The sequence below is a fragment of the Balearica regulorum genome, chromosome 4, assembly GCF_011004875.1.
Source record: "Balearica regulorum gibbericeps isolate bBalReg1 chromosome 4, bBalReg1.pri, whole genome shotgun sequence".
NCBI lineage: Eukaryota > Metazoa > Chordata > Aves > Gruiformes > Gruidae > Balearica > Balearica regulorum.
The window spans coordinates 28,469,512-28,490,731 of NC_046187.1; the positions used below are offsets into that span (position 1 = coordinate 28,469,512).

The window sequence follows — 21,220 nt, forward strand, 5'->3', positions numbered from 1 at the left end:
GCAAGATTTATTCTCTAGCTGCTGTGCTAAAATATGTACATTTAATAGAGAAAAATAAATTCCACACTGTAATTTATATTCAAATTTGCCTTGGAAAACCAAAATTGGTTTGCCAAAAAAAACCACTCCACCCCCAATTAAAAAAAAACACATTCTGAGAGACCTGATCTAGCTTCAAAGTTAGCCCAGCTTGGCACAGAAGGCTGTATTGGGTGACCTCTGATGGCCCTAACAACTTCATTTTTTGTGTGATGCTGTGAGCCTATCTGATAAGGTTGTATACATCATAAACACATAGCACTGAATTGCTTGGCCTGGTCTATAGCCTTCAATGCAAAACAGCTACTAAAATAATCATACTACTAGCCAAATTATCAGGGAGGATTCAAAACATTGCAATACTGGCAGAGGTAATCTAGGTGATCCACTTCTGCACTATACTGAGCCAAAAGAGAGAGGTAAACCAAAACTGAATGCTTCACCAGACACTTAGCTAGAGGATCGATTGCCTAGGATGTGAGAAATACACAGTGAGACAAAAATACTATTTCAGTTATATGAAGCGGTTTAGTAACACTCCCTCCTCATTCCTATCCCTCAACACCTTTTAACTGAATCAAGTATAAAATAGGTAAATTAATGGGATTAATTTATATCTTAAATCTCTGTAGGATAAGCACCCAGAAGGCAGATAAGGGCCTGATTCTGTCACTACTTATCTGTGAGGAACTGTTTGTATTGTTGTAAGTAGTCTTCCACGTGTGCATAAACACTTGGAGGTCCTGATGTAATGAGATACTAAAGAGAATAAAACCGTAAAAATATAGACTATTTTTATTGTTGGTTTAATTAATTTATGGCAATACATCAAAATGGAGTTTTGGAAATTATTTGAATAGAAAGACCTTTGCTTTGACATTGTCTTTCAACTTTTGGCTGTGGACTTAATTAAAACTAGCTACTCCAGTCTTCAAAGCCGTAACATATATGATTAGGACCCAAAGAGCAATCTACTACAGAAAACAAAATAGGTCTGAGCAATCGAAAAATAGAGACTAATCTAGGAAAAGCTGTGAAGCTTTAAGGAAAGGCTATAAAAGACCTAATAACAGAACATACTACTTAGTGCTACATTTTTAAAGGTATCTTGGCACCTTAAATGAAGTTGTCATTGAAAATTAACAATTTATATAATCTGCTTTTGTACTCCTGGTCTGAAATCTTACATTTTTATGAGTTAGTAACTTTTCTTTGTTTTACTACTGTCTTTTTGCATGCGATTATGGGATATAAATTGTTGTACCTGCCTGCAAATGCATACCATTCTAGAAGGAAGTCTGGACCTGGAGCATCTTGCTGAATGGTAAGCCCTTTAAAAACTCTTAAAATACAGAGACTTGAATTTCTCAGTTCTTTTACAAGCTAAGAAATTGTTTTGTTGGATGGATCTTCAAGCAGCTAGTTTTAAATTCAAGGTGGATCAGAGCACTCTAGCAACCCATATTCTACTGACTTGAGTTTCCGGTGCTTCGTGCTGATATGTGGAGTCCCCTTCGCATGTTAGCTCTGTGAGAAACCTCTCCAATGCCTGACACAGAACATAACCCCAGACACTAAAAGATTGAAGGCTTGCACAGCACAACACACCTCAATGAAAGCTCATCAAGGAGAGTAAATATTTACCCTGATATAATTATAAACTTTGTAGTCTATCCTTTTACATTTTATATGGATATATAAATGTAAAATAATACATCTATAACTGGTACAATAAAGCTTAAAAACAAATTAAAAAAAAAGTCATAAATGAAATTAGCTTAGCTGCGCATAAATAAAAAGACATCAGACATTCTGTTATGCAACAACACTCACGCAAGTACCGTTTTCCTTCTTGACAGCAAGATACATATCCTAAACCAGCTGACCTACTACACTTGTCCCTGCAGTTATCTTTTTATGCAAACATGCAGGTTTTCTCCAATTCTCTATCCCAGCAGAAGGTTGAGAGTTGCAGCTTCTGAATTTTGTCAGACCAAGGAACTTCACAATGATGTCCCAAAGGGCACATATTCCTTAGGTTTGAAGTCATAATGGTGGTTTATGCTGTTCTCCAGAGAACTTTCAAAGTTTGCTTTTAATTTGTTTTAATTTAGTTTTCCCAAAAATTACAAAAAATAGTCACTACTTTCAATCACAAGCTACATGATAATTACAAACTGTGCATGAAAACTTTTAGCCCAGAAAATACACTGTTTGAATTTGATGAGTGTGTGCAAATACTTCATAATGGAAGTGACCTGCCATTTGTGCTATTGTTTGGTTCTCAGTGAAAGTTTGTTAGAGATCGGTTGCAAATCTAATACTTGACTCTAAACCCCTTTGTTTACAAACATCTTGCAATTAAAAAATCATATGGTGGTAAGTACTTGTTTGCTTGTATTCTCCTACTAAAGTTAACGCTCAGCAAAACATTTTTGTCCCAAGGAAGACAGGGAAAGACTATCACATAAGAATGTGCCTTTCCTCCTGAAAACACAATTGTTAAAACCCGTAATTTAACAATTTCTTTTAACCACAGAAAGACTGATAGAATTATGACAGTCTCCTTGTGCCTTGCGGATAAAGGCTTTTCATATTCTCTAATGTCAATGAAGGACACGAAGGAAATTAAGTCAGTTCTAGAAAGCACTGCTTCTTGGCTTGTGAGATTCTCTGATGCCACTAGTCCTTCAATTTAGCAGTTTAGCACAAATTACTAAGATGGCCCCAAATCAACAATATGCACTTTGTAGGCAGATTGTGGTGCCTGCATATTCTAAAATGAAGACTGGGTTGTCAGTATCATTCATCTATGAGCTTTTAGGGCCAAAATGTACTATAGAGTTTGTTTTTATAGGTATCATGTATTGCCTTAAACCTGATGTTACTAAGATTAGTAGACATCTGTGGTTAATCCCTCTAGTGATAAATATTTACCTATTAATGCAGTTATTTGTTCTCACTTAGGAATGCATAGGATGTAGAGCATCAATAAAAACACTGCAGTGACAGGATCAGCTCAGATGCTCTCTCGGGAAAAAGGATTCAACTGAGTTTTCATGTAAGACTGACACAAAACTGCATAATCAGATGGCAAAATTAAAATGGTGCACAAAATGCTTTATATATCTCTACTTTAAAGAAAGATTTCCACAAAACCCACTAGTGTTCTGCACAACTGCTGCAGTTATCAGTGATTATTAACCTCTGCACAGCATTTAAGAGCTTTATTTAGTAAAAATTATACAACAGTGACAATGCAGTAAACATGATACTGATGTTCTGAGGCAGCATGTTACAGTACATATGCACAGCTGGATAAATTATAATCCAAATGTTATAGGCCTCAAGTATTACTTCAAACCACTAAGATGAACATTTGAATGAGTAAGATACAATACATATCCACTGAAAATATGTTTTTGGAGAGAGAAAATTTGACAGTGCAAATCAAGGGGAAAAAATCTTCAAAAGAAAAGGCTACTTTATATGTCTTAAATCTCATGACTCTTAATTAAACTATTAATCCCCCATTCTGCAATCAGCTGTGTTTGGACAACATCCAAAAAAAAAGTTAAATGCTCCCAAGACACACATATTTGTAGGCAGCTCAACAAAAAAGGCAATCAAGATTTTTTTTTTTCCCCAAAAAGACACGTATTTTTAAAAGACAAAAGATTCTGCAAAATGTCACTTGTTACATTAAACTGCAAGTCATTTGTTTTCCTCACGACAGGATCAGAGTGTGTTGCAAAGTGGAGGAGTGCTTTGCTTTCACTGCTTAATAACCATCTCTCAGACTAAGTAAAGAGTCATATTGACAGAAAGTGAAAGGAGTCAGGCTCTGCATACAATCTGTAGGTCTCAAGAATGAAGGGCAGAGCTAATAGCAGATGAGGAAGACAAACAAAACCTTAGGATGTGTTTCACAAGGGATGCAAGGTTCTGTGACGACTGAATACAATTGCAAATGTTATAGCCCCCAAATGAAGAATGTCTACTGTACTCTCAAAGACATTTATCCCTCTGATGACGAAGCAGGTCTTGACTGACCCTTAAATCACAGGGGAGGAAAAAACCGAACAGGTTTATACACAGAGATGGCTCTAGGAAGCGTAACTCCCATTCGCGTGTCACCAAATCCTGGAGAAACGTAACCTTTTTTTCCTTTGAAGTTCCACATGCAGTCAGCTTAAGCCCAAATCCAGAACTCTCTCCTAGTTCTCTCAGGCAGCTTAATAACCAAATTCATGTATTAGCCTTATTGGGATCTCTGAAGGAGTGACTCTTCTTGGCCCTTCTTCCAGTGTGCCCCATACACAAAGGCAACACAGGAATTCTTGGAGAAAGGCACTAGCATCCCACAGAAAGTAGACGGCAAAAAAGGTGAAAGTGCCTTTTGCACATTAGCCTAAACATGAAAATAACCCAAATGCTATTCCCTCCCTGAAAGGATTTAAACACAATTTCCTAGAAACATACTCAAATCAGATTTTTTCATTTTTCATATGAGGACTGAAACACCTTCTAATGCTTCTCTTGAGGTAAATTTTAGATTAAGCAGTCATTGCATAAACCAAATGAGCACTCACAGGAAAAAGTGCTGGAACTAAACACCTCCACCTTTTAAAAGCCATGCCTTGACTAATAGGCTATGAATGCATACCACTATTAGGCCTGGTTTCCTCATCTGAGGGCGCAGCTTCATTTTTGGGCAGAAAAAAGCCTGGACTATTCTCTTTCCTCTGTAAACGCGTGCCTATCCCAAGGAAGGTGAAGGTGGTAATCCAGTTGTGCCTCTTCATTCACATTTGAAAAGGAGGAGGAATGAAGGTTCAGACTTTCATAGAAAAAGTACAGGCATCCAGCTCTAAAATAATTCCAGGCTCTGGACTTAAGGCAGAAATTGTGCCGATCAGAAAATAGTATGCATATTAATTATAGGTGGTTTCCTGCTGAGCTTGGTAGTTGATCCTACTCTGAACTCTCCGGGCATTGTTTAGAGAGCCAAAACTCCTGGCTCAGGTTTCTGAATGCAACACTGAGAATCAGCACCTAAAATCCAGTGCATATGTGTAATGCAGTCTATCTCTAAATATGCATCCACAAAGAAACTTCTACCGCAGGAAGTATTTCAGAGTATTTACGTTATTTTTTTAATGCCACTTTCAATCATAGTCTCAGAGAACTGTATCACTGTTAACTGCAGTTGTGCTGTTACACTGGTCCATGTCAGCAAACTACTCAACATAGACAGACTCTTAGAGGACTGAGCTACTGATCGACTGCCAGTCCTTTTGCCATTAGGGCTGAAAGATGCAGTGATACTTCAGAAGGCAGAGATGCAGAGAACAGAAGTCAAAACCCAGTGTGATTTTCCGAGAGGTGATTTCCTGACCAGCTCCTGCTTGTAACAAGGATGCTGCAGCCTTTAGCATAACTGAGTGCACTGAGGAGTTATTTATGGACTGCTTGACAGACAAGAGACACTAAGAATCTTTGCAACAGTCTGTCAATAATCTGAAAAATTCCAACAACGTCTCCTAGCCCATCCTCCACTAGGAATCTTGCGCCAACTTTAAGGAACAGCACAGTCCTCTCTGTATTGCATGTTTATAGTGTTTGCGCCAAGGAAATTCCTCTTGGTCAGCATATACACCTCCCATAGATGCCAGCCACAACGGGACCACAGTTGAGGAAAAAATCTCTCCTATTAAGTTTTCCACTTATGTTTTTCTGAAACTTTATTTTCTCAGTTATAATTGATCCCTTGAAAAGTGGAAGGAAGGGGAAGTGGGGAAAAGAATAGTGCAAAAGTTGTCACACCTTACAGGAAAAAAGCTTAGAGAAAAAGCTTTCAGGGAGTAAATGTGTGGATTATGCAGAAGCCAAAAGCTGCTGTCAATTTTAACTACCAGTGATATACACTGAGGTTTTAATGAAACGAGAGGAAGATACCAGCATGCTTCTGCATCAGCAGGCATAGATCAGTGCAGCTTTGTCGCTGGCCATATTCCATTTACTTCTAGAAGATGCATGGAAGAATAAAAATTTTTAAAAGCATTATCAGGTTTAATAACCTTCATCTCCATTTTATTATCACACAAAAGCCTCATATGGAATGTTATTGAGGTAATATTAATACAGTCAGCAATTGACCCTTAAAGCAATATTTATCAGGAAAATTGGTAATATTTCGGCTATAAGCAAAAGATAAAAAGAAGTCTTTCTCCTTTCTCATGTCCCGTTGAAATAGGCAGCTAGGCACAATGAGAATTACCCCAAGCATCAATGCAGGCTGGGAACAGACTGCTGGAAAGACCCAGGGGTTACAGCGCATGCCAAGGAAAACATGAGGCAGCAGCGTGCTCTCAAGGTAAATAAAGCAAACTGTATATTGGCTATATTAGGAGCGTGGCCAGCAGATCAAGGCTCTGCTTGATTCCTGGCAAGGATTTCTGTGTCCCAAAATTCTTTGTCCGGTTTTGGTGTCCCAGATCAAGACAGACACTGAAAAACTGGAGAGAGTCTAGGACAGAGCTACCAAGATGGGCATGTGCCCACAACACATGATGTGTAAGGGGAGGTTGGGGGCTTCTTTAAGCCAGCAAAGAGGAGGCTAAGGGGGGCCTGCAGCTACCTGAACGGATGTTACAAAGACTACAGAGGCTAGTAGTAGCTAGACAAAGTCATAGTTGACCTGGTTCTAGTGTTGGCAACAGTCCTTCTTCAAAATCCTTCCAACTGACAATTCTGTATTTCTTCTATGATTTTCAGCTCAAAACACCTTCACTGTTTCTACCACAGGGCTTATTACAGTGCCTCTAAGTAGGACATGCTTATTACAGGTACATCTAAGACTTGCTGTGTGACAGAAATGTAACTGCTTGGTCTTACTAAAAATTAGCAGAGCACAGATTGGAAAAATCCTGATCTGACTATTCCTGCTATCTAACTCTTATGTAACAGATCTTTTCCTTTTCTTTCCAAACAGGTAAGTACCCTTTTGTTCTACAAACCATGTAGCAGTTTGGGGCTCAAAAAGAAAAATCCCCAAACACAGGTAAGAAAGGACTTCTTTGTGTGTATAAAATTATTTGCTTTCTCTTGCTAACATACTGTTAATTTTTATTGTGAGATTCTTGTCTTGCATTTACTCAACAGTATATGTATTTTTGGTACTGCTTAAATTCCCACATATGGGAAGACAGACTGTGATTGTAAAATACCATGGAAGCTAAGTCTTACTATTAGGAAAAAGCAACTTGTTGAGTATGATGCAAAATTATCTTGATTTGGTAAGTCCTTTGTATTATTCCAGAAGGATCTGAGCACAACTTTGAAGAACAGAGAAGGTATACAACTGAAGACCACAGTGAAAGAGAGTAAAGGCAAACAAAAAGAGCTTGAACAAGGCTTGCTTTCTGTAGCAGTATTTTAATACTGAGGAAAGGTTATTAATTATTCCTATCTCTGAAAAGAAAAAAAAAAGGATTAAAAATGTGACTTCTGGTTGAAAAAATCTCAAAATTTGTCAGATGACAGTATACATGACACAAATGGAACATAAGTACCGCAGAGGTGATTTTGTGAACTGTTTGCTAGTAAAACTGCAAAAGTATATTAACTCTCCACATTCCTATTAAAACAAGTGGTTAGGAACTTCGCAGCCTATTAATTGTTAGGAGATGATATGTATATAATGAAATAATTACCAAAACTCCCACAAACTTTACCTTCTGAGGTGAATAAGGAGTTGTGGTCTGAACATAGGCCTTTGAAAATGCTAGGTCCAATTCTAGCTGTCATGACACCTTTTGCACCTTGATATCTCTTTGAATGATGCAGTGTTACACTAGAAAACCACATTTTAAGAGCAAAAGTTTTCACATATATTGAACCAATATCTCCTTTCCACAGTGTGCCTTTCATTTGTTAGGTTACTGGTTTACTTTTATGTTTCAGAGTTCAAAGTAAAAATCCAGTTTTCACTCATTTCCTATTTCCCTTATCTGTGTCAATAGCAGCCTTCTGCAACACATTAACTGAGAATGGGAGTAGAGAGGAAGACACTTTTTTACAATCTACTGTCTTGGTCTTGTTGTTTTCACTTTTTTAAAGAAACAGATTGGGGGGAGGACTAAATTTGAGTTTGGTTTTATTTCCTTGCTTCACTTTTCATGTAGTTAAACATATTATTTTCACTTTCTCACTTAAAAGGCTATTTAGATGAATTAATGTTAATAGATCCCTCTGAAGAGGATTTTTTTTTTTAATGATAGAGCTCAATGCTCTTATCTTTTCAGTAACTGTCTGTTTGTCATCTACGGCCAGCACATCTACCTTTTCTCTCTAATGCATGAGAAGTCAGATTTCCTCATCTGTGTCTGACATCATGATACGCTGAACTGACTAGTATTTTGAGAATACAATTCCCATTCCCTTGTGCTGCAAATTCTCCAGTGTACCAAACATCTGCAGCTTTTTCTGGCTTTCCACAGCTGTGAGTCACTGCATTCTCAAAACTGTATGCAGATCTAAACCATTAATTCTACTAAACCATGATGAGTATTTAAAAATGAGACTTCTTCATGTCATCTCAAATATGAAGGCACTATGGACATCATTTTATTACCCATCACTTTATTACCCATTATCCTATGGTCATTTATGCCCAGGCAGAATATAAAAGCTACAATTTGGGCCCAATTACTATCTTAAATCAAATTTGCAGTCACTTTATGCGTAATACAGGGCAATGGGGAACTGAGGCCATAATCTGACTACACAGAAGCTTCAGCAGCAAAGCTGGTTTCAACAGATTACCTTTACTAAATGCTGTGCAACCAGGTCACTTAAAGCATTGCAATACAGCGTCATTTAAAACTACAACACATACTTAAACCTGTCATTTGACAGAGTTTGCTGTATTCAATTTGAAGACGTCATGTCTCAGCATTGAATAAAAAGTTTTACTTCCACTAAATTAATGCCTCTTTATAAGCTCTGTCTTGAGCAGGCAGATCTTTCATGTCAAAGCAACTAGGCTTTCTTGTCTGATGGTTTTAAGTTACCCTTAGATTGCATTAGATGAAGCAGCAGAAACCTCCAGAATGAAAAGATTCAAATTATATGCTGAATTCTGGGGACAAATTAGTTCCACAAATACAGAGCAGAATAGTATGCTCATGTAAACTAGCACAATTTGGCTTCCAAACTTGTACTGACCCTCTGAAGGTGCTAGAAAGTAACACCGAAGTCCAACACATGCTACATGATCAAAGCCTAAGTACAGAATCTTTTACTGTTATATAAATACAATAACCATAGTGGCCATCAAACACCTATTCTGATTGTTCTATGAGAGGCCAACAATTGTTAAAACAAAAATATTTTAATTCCAAATTGTGACCAAAACCAGAAGAGGCCTTTTTTGTCACAGTGCTGCTTTTGCAAGAATTACATGAGTTTGGGAAGAAGAAAGAAGGAGAAACACTGGGAGCTTGCAAGAATTCCTGAATTTTCAAGTTTGATACCTAATCTTTGCTCTAAAAGTTACATCTCTGCCCAGAGTTTAACCTTAATCCACAAGCAGGCTCCTCAGCATATTTTTGATTGTAAGAAATAAATTTCTGATAATGGGGAAAAAAATTAATAGGCTCATCTATTTATTTTTTAAGACTTAAAAAGGGTCAAACAGAAAAGCCTGTGTTTCAAAAAACCTGCCAAAGATTAAGTCATTTTGTAAAATGTGCCTATTAACCAGCTTTCGAAAAATCCAGCAAGTTCTTTATGTACAGCCAAAAATGCTGTTCTGCTGATGACCATTTCTGATTTTAGAAAAGAAAGCACTTTAGTTTAAATAGTTGCTAAGCATGCTGGCTTCCAAGTGATACCTTGTTGTTGTGATCACTTAACTACAGAGAACTGTTCAGAACTGGAAGAGCTAAGTAGGCTAAAAACAATCCAGTAGTCCACAGCTGTTGCTTTTTATCAGAAAGCCAATTTAATATCAATTTAAAGAAAAAAGAAAAAGCAAAACAGGCCACCCCTTGCTAACATGAACTGCTATATTAACTAGGGCATTTCTCTCTCCAGCCATCTGTTTTGAACTGAAGTCAAATTTTATGTTCACAAGAGAACTCTTCCAGTCTCTTTCAGAGACTGTATAAGAAGTCTTAAATTCTACCTTGTTCTCAACAGCCAAAAAAAAAAGAACTGTGATGCCTTCACCCTCCTTGTAAAGGAGAAGTTATGGCCTTCATAAAAATAAACAAGCACTTCAGATCATTTCTTGGATGAAGATGCATTCTGAAGTGCATTGAATTGCTTTTTGTTTCTCTCCACCATTCTTGCCTTCAGAGCCTTAAGTGTCCACACTCTAATATATGTGTTATTAGAAGCATAATGTGTAGCAAACTTGCAAAGAGGGATTCCTAACATTTTCTGGAATATCAGAGAGCATTGAAAGCCATCACCTAATGGTTACAAAGTGAGTTTCTGAAACAGATTTCTGAAAACATTTTTTTTTTTCTTTTCCCTATGCTGCTACAAGGTAGAACAAAGGTCACTGGATGTATATTAATAGATTGTGACACCATGCTTACTACTTCTTTTACAGGAGGATGGTCTAATATGATGATCTCCATGTTGAATTGGTTTCTTCTTTGATATAAGAAATTATATAAACTATGTAATTCTGTCAATTTTTAAGAAAAATCAAGTTCACTAAATCATCATCTTTATCATAGGATATGGCTCTTTCTTCATTTGGCAAGTTCCTTCAGATGCTACATGTTAGTATAGCATCACACTTATGAATAAAAGATAATTTAACAGTTCTTCTGATGGCCAAAATCAGCCCAGTGTATAATCAGCCTCCAAATGTATAAACTGGAGAGCCAATATTATTACATCTTGAAAGAATGGGGTGATGCATGCCATTTTACATGTTTTCACCAAAACAAGACAGTTTAAGATCAGCTGAGTCAGAAAAGCAGGATCCCAATGACTTCAGTGGTACTCAGTGTGGGCTTTGTGTGGGTACAAGAATGCTGTATAAACAGCATTTACATGAACAGGGCCCAATTCTGTACAATTTTTTTCCTATGAGATACATTCTTTCATATATTCTCACTTATTGTGCATTAGGCGAAACTGAAGCATGATTTTAAACTGGTTGTAAATAACTGATATTTAACCACAGAGAAGGAAAAAAAATACTTTCAGCTCCTGAAATTAGAAAGTGAAGCACCAGTTTTTCAATTCTTTCCCTAACAAAGATAGTGGAAAGGGTAGATGATGGAAGAACCTGTCAGATATTTAATTAATAAAGACTCCAGAGGAGGAGAGAGTGGGAGATGGGAGGAAAGACAGAAGAGATAACTGGAGGAGGTAGAGAGGAGGAAGACATTATAGAAAACTGGGCAATGAAATAAAGAAGCCTGAAGGAATAGGATGGCTGTGGAAGAGAGTGCAAAGAGTAGGAAAGGATTCGTAGGTAAAATAGAAAAGACTTGAAGAAAATAAGTACATTGTAAGATCAGATGGAGAAGTGTGTTTTTTGCCCGGAAAGTGCACACTGTGTTTTGGGCACTGCTTGCACGTAAATGTATTGATTAGTATCTCTGATTGGATTGAAGTACTATCTTGCTGTAAATGGGTGACAGAATTTTTATTGCAATGGTTTTAAAAAACCCAAACAAATAAAACCCTGAACCTGCTTGGATTACTGTCAGCACACATAAGCACGGGAGAGGAAGGAGGAAAAATAATGGCTACTAGTCACTTGGGGAAGAGGGAAAAAAAGAAAGAGAGAAAGTAAGTGTGGAAATACCTCATAACTGTTCATTGTTGCTGTGACTCCTCTTGATGGTCACGTTCACTCACTGCATTTCCTCTTAAATTGCTCACTGAAGTTCAGGAGGGGTGTCTTAGGTATTTGTACAACATGGTCCTAACATGACCAGCAATCCGGTGACTTCCAGTGTGCACATTGGAAGGTTGCTTGAAGAAGTGGTCAGAGATATGAAGATGCTATTACCAAGTACACCGGACTTGGAAGATTGACTTCAGTCAGTTCCTCCAGAGCCCAGGAGGGGAAACTTAAACATTCTGTGGACAGGGAAGATTTAGATAAGAAAGAGGTGTACAATCCTGCTTTGGTTTTAAAACTCTCTTCACTTCCCATGCTTTGTTCCTGCTGTCAAGATAAAATAGCATTTTGATTTAAGGAAATCGTTCCAAAGCCTTTATGTAGCACAAGCAGCTATTTGGCAGTACTGAACTCAAGTTATGCCTGCAGGGTATTGGTTGCTGCGGACTGCGAGCACGATGGGATTTCTCCATAGAGGAGGGATACGGGAATGAACTTAGCAAGGCTAGAGAAGGGAACAGGTGTGCTACTGGCCCTGTAAATAATGACATGTACTTTTAAGGTTGCATTTAAGGCTAGAAAGGCTAAAATAGTCCCATTAATTTAAGCCACTGGACTGTCATGTGCAACATGAAAGACAGGAAGCGTTTCTAAATATGGTCCCAAGAAGATTTCCTAGCTGCCAGAGAGCACACCGCCCTCAGCAACACGCAGACCTCCCCAGCCAAACACTCCGCTCACCCTAGAGACCATAAAGACTTGCATGTGTTCACTTTTTATGGGTTTTAATATTTATGTTAAATAGCTAAGCTATCAAAATTTTCAGCTTCTAGCCACAAAATGTTGTCAGAGAATTAGTCCCTACAGCACAATGCAATTTTAGTTTCCAGTCTGGGTAAAATTAAGGGCAAAGGGGTAGAACAGAGTTCATAAACTGCTGGGTATGACAGAGTTCTCTTCCAACTGTAGACCTCTTTACTGTATGAAAGATAAGATGAGAGAAAGATGAGTGTTCTGTTACACCTGTGGGGGTTTTTTTTGGACTGGTGTATTCCAGATGTAAAGACATTTACTGAAAGGTGAAGAATGCAATAAGGATAGGGTTTTCAACCTCAGATTTTGTGCCCCAGTGCTCCCATATTAGTATATCAGGAAAGTCGTACAAACACACAGGCGGCTGACAGCAGATGTGCAAACTCAAGACTACCAGGAGATGCTGAGCTACCACCTCCTTCCCAGGTCTCCCAAACACAGGCCAGTTCCTGACAGGCTCATTGGCAGGCCTGACAAATTTCTCTAAGGTTTCGTTCACTCCTCATCATGTCATCCATCCTATACTGCTCTCCTCCATGAATCTCAGTCTTCTCATCCAGTCTTCATCTCCTTCTTATAATTTCCATATCACTCTCTGTCCAGCCTTACTCCCAAGTACATTTGCAGAGCACAGACAGTAAGCCTGAAAGGGAGGCTGCTGTTCACCATGTGAATTTAAGCACCTGCCTAACTGGATTTAATCAGATACTGAAATGACTTGTCAAATCTGAGTCAACTGATAGGAAGGGTCAATAAAAAAAATAAAGTTATACACAAATTTTGCATATTTCTTCAAAATCATTATGTCCATCAGGTTGGCAAGTATCAGCGGATGGAACCAACTAATGAACTTCAACAACACTGATTAACTTTCATGAATCTCCCTGAGCTATCACTAACGTAAGGAATAGCTCAGTGTTTTAATAAAAGCTCAGAATTGACTTATGCCTCAGATATTCCTATAATACATGACTAGGAAGCAGTAAGCTTGTAAGAGCTGTGAAATATGAGGAAAAATGGGACCTAAACCTGAAAGGGATCAGTTAAAATATTTCCTTTGCAAAGTGTGATTTATTTTTTTAAATTTTCTGTGATTTTTATAAGAGTTTTGTGTCTCACCTAGAAATGGAAAGCATGCAATGAAGGCACTTTGTCTATTTTAAACTGCAAATTTTAGCACAACTTTGTACAGGTACCTACATTGTCTTGATTTATGCATATTTTGAAATCCAACTACTTCAGACACACACACATTTATTCCCTGACATTTCTTATCAGAATTTGTGAAGATGTATCTGAAAGTGCTTCAAGTCAGAGATATTTTAAGACACACACCTTGCCAATGCACACTTACACTTGTACAGTTAAGGTACACTGTATTTATTTGCAGGTCCCAAAGCATCCTGCACTAAATTCTGTCCTCTATCTGGAGTTAAATGAACAGCAGTTATCTGGTTTATAGATTTGACAAATTCTTCTGAGTGTCTGCCAACCCTGTAATCTACTTGAACTACAGTTTAAGTATGGTATGAGATCACTAGGGTTTCTGCACAACCTCAAAGCTCCCTAAACTAGAACTGCGCAACTCTCAGGCTGAACAAACATTGCCAGGTTGTTTGAGGCGCACAGCTTTGAGTGTCCTTGAACCACAGCCATTTATTTCAGAGAGTTTACAAATTCTATTAGGCATATCTGGAGCGCATGTAAATTCTAATACACATCAGCTATTTTTTGCACTAAAAGGAACTTCAATGTTCAGAAGTCCACGGCTTTTAACTATCATTTCACTCTACCAAAACAAATTTAATTTGGTTGATATTATATTAAAATTGTAAACAGAAACAATTTTCTAGACCATATTTAACAAAAAGAGGCCTTGGGAGGTTGTCCTTACAGTGAAAGGTGCTACTTATAAAATCCCTTACTAGGAAAAGCTCCTTGTCTAATTAAAATTCAAACTGTCATTTAAAAAATTTCTCCATTAGCTGGAGAACATACATCAACACTTTAAGACTCCTAATTTCCAGAAGTTTAGATGTAGTTCCTAATCTACTTTAATCTGGAAACAAGTTAGAATCTTAAACGTAATGTCTCCAACAGTATCAAGACAGCAGGGATGCTCGTTTTCTTGAACACACAGCATGTGAACAGACCCAGGTGGACTAGTCAACAGTGGAAAGTGGGTTTTCTCTTATGTAAGTAACTGGGTCACTGTTTAATATCCCTTTGTCATCCGAAGACATGAACTGCATCCTGCGACAGAGTTAAGAAGGGATAACAACCAACCTCCTTGACAGATGCCATAGATGAATCTCCATAGCTTTCTCTCCTGTCAAATGGTGATGACATTATTTTCCTCTTTATTGAGCAAATGCTAGTTTATGTTAATCCCTTTTTTTAACATATTTATAAATAATTAAATTCTCAGAACTTCCAGAAATAAATCAGCTTTACTTGAGAAAGATGAAAAAATATAATGAGTCTTCTCAAGGACTGTGAGCAGCAGGCAAATGGTACTACAAAATAAGAGGGTAAAAATTAATTGATTTTATTTACATTTATACCCCAACTATTTTCTTAACTTGGGGGTGGGGGAGGAAGCAGAGTAAAGGTCCTAATTTCTTTGTCCCATTTCTGTCCTCTATTGCTCCATTCATCCATTTATTATCCTGTTTTTCCTCCGCTTCTAGTCTTTCTCTCTCACCATGCATTTTCCTTAAGGGATTTTTGTTCCCTTCTACTCTTGTCTCTTTTCTTGGTAGCTTTCTCATTTCCATTATTACTGCTTTGTTTCCTTCAGGTTTCAGCTGTTCTTTTGCCCCTTCTCTTTCCACTTTTATTTTGAAGCTACAGAAAGCCAGATGTTCGTCACAGACTTCTGAAACTACATCTGAATATTCTGTTCTCAGGGAACACACTCATGAATGAAGCCTTTAACCTAAAGCTAAAGACAAAATTGGTTGGTTTCATTCTCACATAATAATAAAAGATCAAAAATATTAGCCTGAACACAGGAACAGTTATTCATTACAGAAGGTCAGTCAGAATGAACCTAACCTCTCTGGCTGCTTCAGAAGCACACTTTGAGGAACATTACTGAAGCAAAAGAGATGAAGTCTAAAAGCAGTTTCCTCCGTGTTTGTGTTTTAAAGACAAGACTTTTGCCAAAATCAGTCTTGTTTTTAGGAAATGCTAATGCAACATTTTATACTGGCTTAAACTCATGTATTCATGCTGGCTAGAACTAATATGCTGGTGGTGTTAGAAGTCTCATTGTTTTAGCAAAAACTTCAAGAATTAAAAATTTTCTTTTTGTGCAATTGATATATCTCTTCCGAGCAGTTAATGAGGCTGACCTGCATCTCTTGTAAGAGCTGTCAAGATGGAAGACTTTTTTTTTTTCATTAGCTTTCATTCCTCTCATGTCTGAGGCTACTGATTACATTTTTTAATAAAAAGCAGGCAGGTTTATCCCTATCTTCCTAAAAGCAATACTGCACATAGCCATGCCTGAAGCTTCACACCCTCCTGCCTCCTTTATTTCAGGAACCGATGTCCTGAAGACAGGTAGTGGCTTGTTACGCCCTGATCTGTGGTTCAGTTTGGACTTGGTGTTTGACAACCACCAGGCTGACCCCAAAACTGGATATATAGTTGCACATCGTAATTCTTCAGGGAAACTGGGAATGAAAATTGAGTGTATTGCGAGGAAGGTGGCAATACAGATCTTTGTTCTGACAAAAGTGTAGCTAAATGGACAGTACTTAAATAAATTCATCTACATTATAGCCTGTGTACCTTATATATCTTGTCATTGTGCTATTACTGCTAGGTATTGTAAGAGTCTAGCAGGTTGCTTTCACAGTTTGTTGCCCAACTAAGCACCTAAGTATGTATTAAGCTTCATCAGAGCAGAGGCTGTCTTCCATTTCCTACTAACAAAACCAGTACTCTCAAAATGGAAGAATATTTTTATGTGCTTTCGCTACTACAGATTATAACATCAACACTTCAAACAAACTGATATGTGCAATAAAAAAAAGTGATCTGTATTTGTATTTCACATATAAAGTCTCATACATGCTGTGTCTCCATCTTTTGGAGCCAATGGATTACTGTTGAGCGGTCACCATGTAACCAAGTTCCTCATTTTTATTTTCTTAATTTATATCCATGGAATCATAGAATGGTTTGGGTTGGAAGGGACCTTAAAGATCATCTAGTTCCAACCCCCCTGCTGTGGGCAGGGACACCCTCCATGTTGCCCAAAGCCTCATCCAGCCTGGATGGGATGCCTCATCCCACTTCCAGGGATGGGGCAGCCACAACCTCTCTAGGCAACCTGTTCCAGTGCCTCACCACTCTAACAGTAAAGAATTTTGTCCTAACATCTAATCTAAATCAACCCTCCTTCAGCTTAAACCCATTACCCCTTGTCCTGTCACTACACTCCAGCAGTTGAATATCGTTTAAACTGTACGCTGACACAACTTTAAAAACTATAAACACAAGCAACAAAAAAGATCATTTTTGAAAGAACTGATATTAATGGGAAGAAATCCCTGTCCTCTAGGAGGAAACAACTGCCATGATAATGTCTTTGGAGGGATACACAGTTGGAACCAGAGTGGCAGCAAAGATATTTCTATACAGTAAAGATAATGCAGATCCACGTATACATAACAAGTATGCTTAATGACAGAAATCTTTTTCTTGGACTTAAAATATACCTGCTTGGGCTTCCATTTTATATCATTAGTATACAAACCAGCTAATACCATACCAACCTTCATAAATACAGAGTAGACCATATGTTTAACCATAAGACATTACTGCACTCTCTGCCACAAATGCTTGTTTGTTGAGCATAATTTATGGAAAGATATAAAAGCTACAGAAAGACCAAATTCATCCTTGATTTAATTCTAAGGATTTTCAGCTTTTATGCAATGTATTACCAAAAAGAATGCTATAACCTGAATAAGGTAAGCTAGTGCATTGATTGTATGAGTTTAAACATAGATCTTATACACAGAAAGTCATTATTAGTTGCTAGCCAAGGTGAAACTAATTTCAGTCTTTGCCACTCACAAGAAGATCTGCTGCAGAGGTTACTTAGACTTTGCCTTGATTTTAAACAGTGGAATCAGGCCCTGACACATGAAGAAGTGTGTGTGGGGGAAGGTTCCTCTGTATTTTCACAAGCAATCTCTCAGGGCATTTTATGGATGGGTGCTGATAGATTCTACAGGAAAATTATTTCAGTCTTCCTGAAAATACTTATAACTACTCTTACTTATGCAGCAAGCTGTAGCAGATTCTCAAGCTGTTTACAAACTTGCCTGCAACTGAAGCATAGTCTCATCTAAAAAAAGGAGTGCTGCGCTCATTCTGCACCAGCTTTTCTGAACAGGTTTTAGCTGATGCCCTGAAGTTTTTATTTCTGGAAGCCAAAACAGAGTTAGCTACAATTAGACTTTGACCAGAATGATGAGATTAATAGTCCTACTTTGTGACTGGAGGCAGGAAATATGTGCAAACTAAATCCTGGTGTCTTGTCTTTTCAACCCACATAAAAAGAGAGACCTTCGCTACATCATTAGAGTTTTACCTAATTCTGATGAAATCTGACAGTTGTTCCTCACGCCTGACCCTGGCAGCTTCTAACCTGAACCATTCTCCAAAGGTTCTCCACTGCTTTAGAGGAGCTAAATAAGTATTCATCTTCATTCCACAACCAGAAAAACCAAGGCATGGAAACTGCTTCTTTCCATGGAAACTTCTAGTTAAAAGTGAAAGATGCATGTGATCTGCACAGAAACTACTGATTTATCTAAGGCCACAGGAAGTGCTGATGTCAAACCCCTGAGCTGAATTCAGGAACTGGCACCTCCTTACCCTGGTTGTGAACCACAACTCCTTGCCCTCCAGATCTGCAACCTTGATCCCACCATCACATTCAGCCGGCTGGCTGAGTCCGTGGCAGCTTAATGTGGGCACTCCCTATCCATCCCTGGGATCAATGTTACAGCCAGATTTCTGGGAAATCTGATTTACAATGGCTGTTTAATACCGGGAGAACTGTAGTTTGTTCAAAAGAACGAGGCAGAGAAGGCATGACAAATTCACTGAGCACTCTGGAAAGAAAAAAATCAAATACTATACTTCCTAGATTCACATGGCATTTGTTGGAAGATCCATTCAAGCGGCAATCAGTGTGAAACTACTTAATTTATAATCTTAAGATAAAAAAGGCAGAGGTAATATGGCTGCATTTGTAGGCATAAGTAATGCTCTTTCTAAAAGCCAGAGAAATACGAGGATCCTTGTGTCTTCTGCAAACAATAAACAGAGATTATAAAATGATCTCCTAAACATATTACCCCAACTGTGTCCATTATGCAAACAGTAACTGGGAAAGCGTCCTGGGGGTGCCTTATATAACTCTTTGCTCTGAAACCCCCCCTTCGCACTCGGGGAATTTATCTTTCCTCTAACCCACTTGCATTCAGACCCAAGACGGCGAGTGCCGTGCGGGGAGCAGCACCACGGGGCTGACCAGCCAGGCGCCGGGCTGAGGCAGAGCCGGCAGACGGCAGCGCAGGAGCCGCGGAAACTTTGCGCCGCAGGGGCCGGGCAGCGGTCACGGCAGCGCCGGGGGGTAACGCGGCGGAGCCCCGCTGCCACCCCGACCCTCCTCCCAAGCTAAGGCAAGGAGGGGAGAAAGGCGGCCGATGAGGAAGTTGCACCAGTCGCTTACTCCCCGCCCGCCGGCCACGAGCGGGCGGCGGCCTCCGGGGGCAGAGGGGCGGCGGCAGGGGACTGCACAGCGCGGAGCTAGGGCGACTTACCCATGGTACCGCCGCGGCCTCCTCCGCCTCCTTCCCCTCCTGCTGCTGCTGCTGCCGCCGACCTCTCCGCTAGCGCGGAGGGAGGTGCGGGAGACGTGTGCGCGGGGCGGGCGGGCGCGGCAGCGGCGCGGAGCCTGCGTGCGGAGCGGCTATGAGTCAGGGTAGCACATCCGGGCAAGGCCGCCTGGGAGACACCCCGCCCGCCCGGCGGCACCCTGCTGCCGCCGCCGGGAAGGGCGGGCAACCACGGAGGGAGGAGGCTGTGTGGGGCCGGCGGCAGCGCCCCCGGCCGGGAAGGCGGGAACTAAGGGGCGGGTCCCTGCGGGGAGCAATAACTCCCGCCCCTCACCGCGGCCCCGGGCCTCCTTTGTTAGAGGGGCTGGGGTGGGGCCGCCCGCCGGGCCGCGGGATGGCGGGGCATGGTATGGTGTGGGTGGTATGGCCGTGAGGGAGTGAGGGGCGCGGAGCTGGCCGTTAGTAACGGCTGCCAGCGCACGGCGTGGTAACCTGCCCCCACCCCCCGCGCTGCGGGCGCCTGAGGCCGGCCCTCTGTTTTCCCGCCGCCCCGCACCTGCCCAGGTCCTCCGGGGAGAAGGGGCTGAGGCTTCACCGACGCGGCGGCGAGAGGGGTTTTTCCGCGATGCTGGCTATCCCTACGTGTTTTGTGGAAGGCAGGCCGCCTCGGTTGCGGCTTGCGGTCGGGGATGTTGGCTGGTGAAGGAGAGAGGGTTAGGCGGTGGGGCAACGGGCGCCGAGAGGGCCGCGCCCGGGTCCGCGGCTGTCTCTTCGAAGTTCTGCAGAGGCCCTGGTCCCGCCGGGGCGGCCTTCCCGCAGCCCCCCAGCAGCCCCTCGCCGCGGGCTGGGGGCACAAGGCGGACCTACTGGAGGAGGTGGTTTAAAAATGGGGAGTGTAGCATTTAAATTCGTATTTAAGAATGTGGACTCCAGGAGGAGCATTTTGCAGGAGGGGGGATTAAGCTGGGTGGAAGAGTGGTTTTTAGGTGGGCTGTGTGAGGAAAAGAATTGGTGGAGCAAACTGCCAGGTGAAGTCCAATTGCTGTACAACCTGATGAGTTTTACACCCAAAACTGAAAGGCTTCTGCACAAGGTAGTTATGCGTGGAAGAGATTTTTAATAAGAAAATGAATCTCTCTATTCAGTGTTCCACTCCCCTTTCTCCCCTGGGATACTCGGTCTCTGTAACGCAGGGAACAATAAGGAACTGTTTGCTGTTATGAACCTCTCATTACAGCGCTTTCACTGGGAACTGTTTTGAGGGGCATTGAAATGAGTAACTTGTGGCATTTTCACATTTTCCAAATCTTTCCATATTTAGGTATTCACAGGTTTACCTGAGTAAATCCTAAAGTCTGGTTAAATAGAGTAGGACCAAAGAGTATGACAGAGGGTCTTACTTGCTCTGTAGAAATGGTTAGGCCAGGGACAATTCAGATGAGTGAGGTAATGAAGTTGTGGATGAGTCGGCCCGCACAGTGGCTTCACAAGTGACACCAGTAGTCCCTTTCACCAGCAGTCAACAGCTGCCAGGAGTTTCCTCTCTGGAAGAGGTCCTGGGAGCTTTCATGCCTGTAAAAGGGCAGTGTGATATGACAAGCAAAGAAGAATTCATCAGTCCTTCTGT

The 21,220-nt window shown here is 40.3% G+C and overlaps 1 protein-coding gene across 8 annotated transcripts in view; it reads right to left on the minus strand.

Annotated features, from left to right (window-relative positions):
• RAP1GDS1 (Rap1 GTPase-GDP dissociation stimulator 1) overlaps window positions 1-19,866 on the minus strand; it is a 99,236-nt gene extending 79,370 nt beyond the window's left edge. For 4 of the 8 annotated variants that reach the window (XM_075751568.1, XM_075751564.1, XM_075751570.1 and 1 more), the window contains exon 1: window positions 19,579-19,824. In XM_075751568.1, the coding sequence (XP_075607683.1) occupies window positions 19,579-19,582 (4 nt within the window). In that variant the 5' untranslated portion in view covers window positions 19,583-19,824. Of the gene's footprint in view, window positions 1-19,578 lie in introns of all 8 variants that reach the window. The other 4 variants (XM_075751572.1, XM_075751569.1, XM_075751571.1 and 1 more) reach the window with 3 other exon arrangements.
• Between the last annotated feature and the right edge of the window lie 1,354 nt (window positions 19,867-21,220).